Source organism: Vombatus ursinus, unplaced genomic scaffold (assembly GCF_900497805.2).
Source record: "Vombatus ursinus unplaced genomic scaffold, bare-nosed wombat genome assembly UNPS02014798.1, whole genome shotgun sequence".
In the NCBI taxonomy this organism is placed as follows: Eukaryota; Metazoa; Chordata; class Mammalia; order Diprotodontia; family Vombatidae; genus Vombatus; species Vombatus ursinus.
This window is the reverse complement of record NW_020954576.1, coordinates 52938177-52946995: the sequence shown is the minus strand read 5'-3', so window position 1 is coordinate 52946995 and position 8819 is coordinate 52938177. Positions and strand designations below refer to the sequence as shown.

At 47.1% G+C, this 8819-nt stretch overlaps 1 protein-coding gene across 1 annotated transcript in view; it reads right to left on the bottom strand.

Annotated features, from left to right (window-relative positions):
* Positions 1-5472: 5472 nt before the first annotated feature.
* The window catches only part of INSRR (insulin receptor related receptor), a 33318-nt gene continuing 29971 nt past the window's right edge, over positions 5473-8819 (bottom strand). Inside the window, exons 15-22 of the mRNA XM_027871292.1 lie at positions 8597-8702; positions 7827-7897; positions 7324-7553; positions 7026-7136; positions 6706-6865; positions 6285-6414; positions 5924-6058; positions 5473-5713 (exon numbers count right to left, since the gene is read on the bottom strand). Coding sequence (XP_027727093.1) covers positions 5473-5713; positions 5924-6058; positions 6285-6414; positions 6706-6865; positions 7026-7136; positions 7324-7553; positions 7827-7897; positions 8597-8702 — 1184 coding nt within the window. The remainder of the gene's footprint in view (positions 5714-5923; positions 6059-6284; positions 6415-6705; positions 6866-7025; positions 7137-7323; positions 7554-7826; positions 7898-8596; positions 8703-8819) is intronic.

Below are 8819 nucleotides of genomic sequence, written 5' to 3'. Positions count from 1 at the left end.
GTGTTGGGCCTCAAATCAGGAAGCCCTAAGTTCAAATCTGATCTCAGACACTTACTAGCTGGGTGACCCAGGGCAAGTCACTGAACCCCATTTGTCTCAGTTTCCACGTCTGTAAAATGAGTTGGAGAAGGAAATGGCAACATTCCAGTATCTTTGCCGAGAAAACTCCAGATGGGGTCACAAAGAGTTGGACACAACTGAACAACAAAGGATTCTAAGAAGCAGAAGATGAAGAGAAAGTATATTCCAGGCATAAGGGGTAGTTTACACGAAGGTGAAGAGGCAGGAAATAAAATACCAAGTTCAGGAAAGTCCAGTTTGGCTGGAATGTAGAGTACATGAAAAAGTAATACTAAATAAGTCTGGAAAGGTAGGCTAGAGCTAAATTAAATGCAAAACTGAGAATTTTTGTGTTTTATGTTAAAGGCAATAGGGAGCCACTGAGATTCTTGAGCAGCTGTGTGACATTGTCTATGCTTTAGGAAGATTATTTTGGAAGCTGTGTAGAGGACGGATTTGAAAGCTGAGAAACCAGAAGCAGGGAGAGTAGGAGGCTATTGCAGTAGCCCAAGTGAGGGGTGATAAGGGCCTAAACTATGATGGTGTTTATGTGAAAGACAAGAAAGAGGAGGGTGTGTGACATGCTGTAGAAGTAGAAGTGAGAAGACTTGGCAACTGATTGGATATGGGATGAGTGAGAGAGGTGAAGAGCCAAAATGAGTTTAAGGTTGTCAGCCTGGGTGACTCGAAGGGTGGTGGTACCTTCAATAGATATAGGGAGATTTGGGGGCAGCTAGGTGGCACAGTGGATAGAGCTCCAGCCTTGGAATCAGGAAGACTTGAGTTCAAATCTGGGCAAGTTACTGAACCCCATTTGCCTCACCAAAAAAAAATAGGGAAATTTGGGGAAAGGGCAGGTTAGATGGGGGTAATGAATGAATGAGTGAATGAAGAAAAGCATTTATTAAGCATGATCATTATGGTAGGTGCTGGTGATACAAAGACAAAAATCAGTACCTTCCCTAAAGGAGCTTATATTCTAAGGGAGAGACAACATATGTGGTAGCCGGTGAAGGAAGCTTTTGTTTGGGGAAATGCACACATAATGAGTAAAGACATCTGCCAGTTCATTTTCATGCCCTTTCCAGAAGCAATGGTAGGTAATATTCACTGGGTCACTGTTCTAAGAGCAAGAAGTAGAAATAAGATGAGATGGTCATTTGTGGCAGCAGAGTAGATGCTAAGATATGTACCAAGATATCCTGGGAAAGTGGTTTTGGAGCATGGTTCGGGGCCAGCTAGATGTAGCTCTTTGGGAGAATTTCCATTCACTGGATAAGCCCAGTTCCAGGGCAGGGTTCCATGCTAAATATATTAGTCCACCCGGGAAGGGAGTCATGGTCTCTGGTCCAGATTGATCTGTTCCAGGTGAGGAGTAAGGAACACGGCAGGGCAGAGGGCAAGATAATGAGTTCTGTTTTGGATATGTTTTTAAGATACCTTTGAAACATCCAGGTGGAGATATTCAACAGAAAGTTAATGATAGAGCTGGAGCTCAGGAGAGAGATGAGGCCTGGATATGTAGATTTAGGAGTCATTTACATAGAAATAATAGTTGAATCAGTGGGAGCTGATGAGATCACCAATAAAGGGTATAGAAAAAGAAAAGAGGACCCAGGACATTTCTTAGGGGACATTCAGAGTTATGGGGTGGGACATCAATGATGATCTAGCAAAGGAGAATTAGGAACAGCCAAGCAGGTAGGAAAGCAGCAGGGTTTGTGCCCAGGAGGAAGGAACTTCCAGAATGAATGTTGGTCAACAGTGTCAAATGATGCAGAGAGAGTGTTTTTTTTTTTAAATGGTTGGGGAAAGACCATCAGATTTAGTGATAGAATCAGAGTTAGAAACCATTGTTAACTTGGAGATCACAAGTGGTAAGGTTAGATACCAAGGGACTTAAAAATGAGGAAAAGAAGGCTATGGCAGGGGTGGGGAACCTGCAGCCTTGAGGCCGCATCTGGCCCTCTAGGTCCTCAAGTAGGGCCCTTTGACTGAATCCAAAGAATTTGTTCTGTGAAGTTTGGATTCAGTCAAAGGTCTACACTTGAGGACCTAGAGGGCACATGTGGCCTTGAGGCCGCAGGTTCCCCACCCCTGGCTATGAATGTTTGGTGACTTTTTCTGGAGGTTTGAGTCCCATTCAATTCTGGCACATATGTAATACATATCACTCAACAATCCACCATCAGCCAGCTCTCTGGGGCATCAGCCAAGTTTGCTTTTCCTCTCTAAGGTTCTCAGGGTAGCTTGCCTTAACTCTCCCATTTAGTATATGAGATCATCTTCTATCAGTCATTCTTCACATTTTTTTGTTGTTGTTTAAAGAACCTTTTGGGCACTCTAGTGAAGAGAGGAAATCTAAGACCTAAGATAATAGTTGGAGGGGATGACAGGGTTGGGTTAAGGTTTTGAAGAATGAGGAAGAAGTGGGCAGTAGGAAAGAAGACAGTAGATAAGGAGAGATTGGAGTTGTGACATTGAAAGCTGAGAGGAAGTTCAAACCAAATACCCTTTGGAGTTATGTATAGAAGATAATGAAGACAGCCCCCCAGTAGTAGGACATACACTATGACATATTTCCAGTAGTGGGAATGAATTACAGTTATCCCTTCCACGTTGTGGGGGTGGGGAGAAATGCGGCAGAGTAGAATATAGGGGTTAGTTCTCCACAAGTTGGTGCTAAACAAAGCTTTAGGCTTTTTACACACATTCAATCCCTCCCCCTCCACACCTTAACGAAAAGAATGGGACTGCCCTCTTTCACAGGCACCCTGTCCCTTTGGGCCATATTGCCCTTTTGAGATTTCTTTTCCCCTTCAATCTGGGTATTAATTTGAACTTGTTCTTACCTAAAGATCTTGGTATTAATTTGAACTTGTTCTCACCTAAAGATCTTGGGGGAGGATAGTAACTATGATTTGCTCTAAGCCCTACAGCTCCTAAAGAGGCCCAGCATAGGCCTGAACCATATGCACCTTGGCCCTAGACCAAGCCTCTAATACTAAATAACTCAAATAATACACAGTTCTATAGCAGTTTTAAAGTTTATGAGGAGCTTTCCTCTCAATGACCCTGTGGTCATCGGCAAGGTGGGTAAAATATTGTTCTCTCTATTAAGAGATGAGGTAATTGAGACTCAAAGAATTGCCCGGGGTCATACAGTAAGTGTTGGAAACAGAATTCAAACCTAGGTCTCTTGATGCCAAGACTGGAAGGCTTTCTACTGTCAGGTTTCTGACCAATGAGCAAATTGTTGGTACCAGCAAGAGTAGCTGACTTTATTTCCCATTCCCTTTTCCCCCTCAGGATGTGCTGCCTACTTGAAGCCTGCAGCATAGAGACCAAGAGTCCAAGAAATGCCTTCTTTCCCAGCTAAGGGAAGGTAGACATGACCCAGGCCACTTCTTGGGGAACTTTGAGAAAGATGAGGCTGTTTTGTGTTTTAGGGGGTGGGGTATGCAGAAGATGATGAAGGAGGAGGTTGAGTACAGGTTGGAGAGATAAGGTCATGGATTTTTTTTTAAAGGCAATTGGGGTTAAGTGACTTGCCCAGGGTAACACAGCTAGTAAGTGTCAAGTGTTTGGTCTGAGGCTGAATTTGAACTCAGATCCTCCTGACTTCAGGGCCAGTGCTTTATCCACTGCACCACCTAGCTGCCCCAAGATCATAGATTTGATGGACTTAGTACAATACCTTCATTTTCATATAGAAAACTGAGGCCCAAGAGTGGGACTTTTCAAGATCACAAGGATAGCAAGTAGATGCAAAAGTTACTTTGCTCTGCTTCACTAGCATCTGAAAGCCCAATTAGTAATAAGGTTATCATTTATCAGTCATAAGGCAACCCTAATTGCCTGTGGGGGAGGAAGGTGGGAGGTTAGATGGTAGTAAAGTTTATTCTGTACTATTGCCAAACAGCAGCATCTTAGGGCCCAGTGGAGGAGGATAGACAGCAAATTTATAGCATATTTAATTTATAAGTGGACAATATGATAACTAAGACCCTAGATACAAACAGATAGGAATTTTATTGCATCTCCTGTATCCACATTTAAGGTGGAGTGGGTAAAGAATGAAGGTGATACTTTAAAAACTTGAAGAATTAAACCCGGTGGTGGGGACTTGAAAATGGGGTGAGAAGAAAATGGAAGTGAGGGGAAGAAAGTCAGCACCAAGGGATGCCCCCCAGAAGAATGAGGGAGCAGCACCAAGCTGAGGGATCCTGGAGTGAGGCTAGGTCAAATAAGAGAGATGACTGGCTGAGTACAAAGTGGAGGTAAACCTGTTGAAGGTTGTCCCACAGAAAGGCAGAGATCAAGTAGGGACCCTAACACCTCCCCAGAAATGTCTTGCACATTTGTTTTGGATATGAGGGTGGGAAAGGGGAGAGGAAGAGATGTGAAACTGAGGATGGCAGTTGGGAGCAAATACTCATCCCAATCCTTCCTTTCCCCCATTGTCCAAAATGAAGCCCCTTCCACAGGTGAGGAACCTGTGTCCTCGAGGCCATATGTGACCTAGGTCCTTGGGTGCAGACTTTTGAGTCCCAAGTTTTACAGAACAAATCCTTTTAAGGGGATTTGTTCTGTGAAGTTTGGATTCAGTCAAAGGGCCACACTTGAGGACCTAGAGGGCCACATGTGGCCTCGAGGCTGCAGGTTCCCACCCCTGTGATCCTTTGCCAGGGTAGGCCAGGGAAAAAAGGCCCTCCAAAGGGTGTCATCCTGGGGAAGGTGATGAGCCAGAGAAGGATAAGATTTGGGATTTCTGATTCCTTATATTTTGAGGACCTCCTGCCCCAATCCAAGTTTTTGCTAAGTGCTTTAAAACACTTAGGTAACAGAAAATGATGTTGAGAGATGTGTGTGTGGTTTCTGTTCTTTTCTCAAAAAAAAAAACAAAACCCATGTGTAGACTCATCTAGCGTATGTGTATATCACAACAAAGGATAGATTCCCCTTGCCATGAGTCTGGAATGCCTGGGGGATGTATTTTTCATTTGTCCATGAAAGGAAGTATTGCTCTCTTTCCCTGTGCTGAGAGTCTTGCACCCTGACAGCTGCCAGGGTTACCTCCATCCTTCCATTCTATCGGCCCCTTCTTCTCAGTTTCCCATGGAGTCTCAGGGCAGAGGCACCTTATCTGGCCCCAGTCCATCGGTCCAAGAAGGACAGGAGAGAACCCTCCTAGTTCCCTGGCCCATCCCATCTCCCCATCTCCCCATCTCCCCCACCCCTTGGCCATCTTGTGAATCTGTGTGTGTGTGTGTGTGTGTGTGTGTGAGCATATAGTCCATGTCAGAACTGCTGGCATCTGGGGACCTTGTGTTTTCTCCTCTCAGTGCCTTGTGATATCAACAATGTCCCAGCATACAGGGATCCCACATGCTTCAGGGGAAAGGGCACTCCTCAGTGTCCTAGGCTTCCATTAGGAGGGCTGCAGTCTGGAGGGGCCTCAGGTGATGGGTGGGTGTCAGGGTCTGTGTCAGGGGGTGCCAAGGAGCCCCTGCCCCCTCGGCTTTCAGGGCTATAGTAGAAAGAGAGGAGACGAAAGGATGGGCGCAGCTCATCCTTGATGCTGTCTAGGATCTGGATGAAAGTCGGACGCTGGCGGGGGTTCTGTTGCCAGCAGCAACTCATCAGCTCCTGTCTGGCATGAGGGGAAGAGAGGAGCCAGGGCATCAGATGGGATCAGATTAAGATCTTACCACCCTGATCCCATGAATAGAGGAACTAGGGAGAAGTGAATGATATTAAGATCATAGTTGAGGAATAGGGGTCAGGACTGTAAGGTAATGGAGGAGCTATGACTAGGAGATAGGCATACATTGTGTGGGGAGAGGGGAGGCAGGTGACTCACAGCTGGGGAGGGCAGCCCTCAGGCTCATCCAAGATGCCGTTGTCCATGACAAACCTGAGTACCTGCTCATTGGACAGGCCCTGGTAAGGCTGTTCTGCCAGTGTCACAATCTCCCATAACACTACACCAAATGACCTGAGGAGACAAAAGAAGAGACAAGATCAGGGACCTTTAACATTCCCCAGTGACTGCTCCCCTCCTACAACCTCATTCTGGGAAAAAGGCACACATCCAACCAGGATTCTCTAAAATGTAAGTGGGAGGAAGCTTCTAGTTCCTTTCTCCAGCCTCTCAGTCAGGGTCCCAGTTCCCTCCCCGGGAAACCCAGGCCCAGCCCACCCACCCTGTAGCCAGGCCCCACCAGACATCCGAGTGAGTGCTGAAGATCCCATCTTTTAAGGATTCAGGAGCCATCCAACGAACAGGCAGCAGCCCCTTTCCTCCCTTTCGATAATAATCTGTCTCATACACATCCCGAGTCATCCCAAAGTCTGAAGGTGGCAGAGGACATGGGGAAAGGCAGGTCACACACACTGCTTTAGCTAGTCAGCCCCAATCTCCAACAAATCCTGCCTCAAGTAAGTGTCCAATTTCGGACTAGCCTTCACTTTTCCCATTCTTTTGTCTCCCACCTCCCCTTTCCTGAGTCACAAATCTATTTCCCCATGCTATCCATTTCCCATTCTCTTTCCCTGTTTCCTCTCCCAGTCCCAAAGCTTGCTTCCTGCCTAAAATAAAATAGAATATCTGAAACTGGAAGAGGCACATCTCATCCTTTGTACCCCCAATCTTGACTGTGAAGTCTTGAGACACCATGCAGTTTCGGGCAGCCAGGTCTCGGTGCACAAACTTGTTGGCAGTGAGGTAGGCCATGCCATCAGCGATCTCACCTGCCATCTGGATCATGTCACCCAGCTCTGGTTTAGGGAGTCCTGGGTTGTTCTGGAGTCAGGGTAAGGAGGGAGATCTGTGAGGAAAGGACTCTAAATATTCCCTGTCCCCATCCCCTGAGAGATCCAATAGCATCCCAAGTACCTTGCTATTCCCCAGTTTTCCCTATCTTAGTCTGTCCATTTTCCCTCACTCCCATTTAGGCCCCTACCTCGGCCTGAGGCCTCAGGGACCGGAGATGGCTTTTGAGGTCCCCTCGGGTCATGAGCTCCATGATGACTAGAACTGGTTGTCCTTGTGACACTACACCCAGAAGCCGCACCTACAGATGGGCAACAGAGTCTGACTGTGATCCAAATCCAACTGGACTTCAGCCTGACCTCAATTCTGTCCTCTTCCAACCATGACCTCCTACCTGATCCTGACCCCCACCATTGCTACAAACATAATCCCAACCATGATCCCAATTCCCAGAAGTCATAAAGCCAGTCCCATTCCCTCTCAGGTACCACATGGTGACATTTGAAGGCTTTCATGACAGAGGCCTCCTTGAGGAATTCGATGCGCTCCCGAAGACTGGCTAGCTCATTCACGGTCTTTAGGGCCACTGATGTGGGGGCCTCCCCAGCCTCAAGTCCTTGTGCCAACCCCTCGTACACCATCCCAAAGGAGCCCTGGCCCAGCTCTCGGATCACAGAAATCTGTTCTCGAGGAACTTCCCATTCGTCTGGAACATACACTAGTCGTGGTAGAGAAAACAAAATAAGGATGTGAGAGGGGAACCAGGGACTTCTCTACCCCTTTCCTCTTCTGGGATCCCCATTCCCCTCTGTAATGACTTGGTTCTAAATGCCATCTCCCTCTAGGAAGGTCTCTCTGATTGATAGCTGAATAACAATCTATTCCCATCTGGAAGCATACTCCTTGGACCTGCTAAGCCTCAACCCTTGATTCTAAAGTTTCACTAACCCCTGCCCTCCACCCTTCTCCCCAGGCCCACTGGAGTGCCTACTGTCTGAAGTGCTGAAGTATTCAGGGTTGACAGAAGCATAGAGGGTCCCGTTGGGGTAACCACCACTGTTCCTGTAATAGGGGAAAGGAAAAGAGGTAAGGCAAGCTGATGGGGTAGAAACTAAGGCTGAAGATAGAGGCCAGGCAAGGCAGATATGTGATGCGGGTAGAGGTCAGGGGGCTTGGGAAGAATCTAAGTATGAAGTTTAGGGCAGGTTCCTCTGAGAGACAGAGGAAAGGCACAACTGAGAGCAAAGTATGGGTCACAATCCCTATCCTCTCCCTCAGACCCATTCAGATCTGTAGGATCTCTAAGCACTTTTTAGAGTTGGTCTTTAGCTGGGCCCAGGCGCTGGCCAAGGATGGAGGGGCTTTGCATATGTAGGAGATTACAGGCAGAGGGATTCGGTAATCAATCCTTAGAAATTCCTAGGACCCAATAGCTTAGACCCTCAGTTGTCCTCCTGTTGCCCCACCCAGTGAGAATCCAAGTACCCTGAATTATTGGACTTCAGAGACCCTCAAAGGTCATCTTGCAGGGTTCTCATTCTCATCTCAGGTATATTGTTTCTTAAAAAGGATGTTTCATGACTTCCTGGGGTGGCAGTGGGAGGCAATAGGCTTCAGTGTCAGAAAGTCCTTACTGCTGCAACCCCTTTTTCCATCTGATCCAGACTTGCTTCCCACATAGGTAGGAGAGGGTGAGGATTAGGATGAAGGGCAGGAGAGAAGAGAAAGTGAGGTTAATGGTGGAGTGTGGAGATACTCTACCTCTTCCTGCTATAGAAGAAGCCAAGGGCAGCCAGAACTATGAGCAGCAGGAGCCCCACCGGGGTGACAGTGAGGAGAACATGCAACCCTCCTGACTCTTCCTCCTCTGGGAAGAGAGAAAAAGTCAAAGGGGAGAGACCAGAGATCCAAGGGCAGGGCTCAGGAAAGTGAGGACCGTGGTTAGAGTCAACAATCAAGGGGCAAGGTCAGAGGGTGGAGGGCA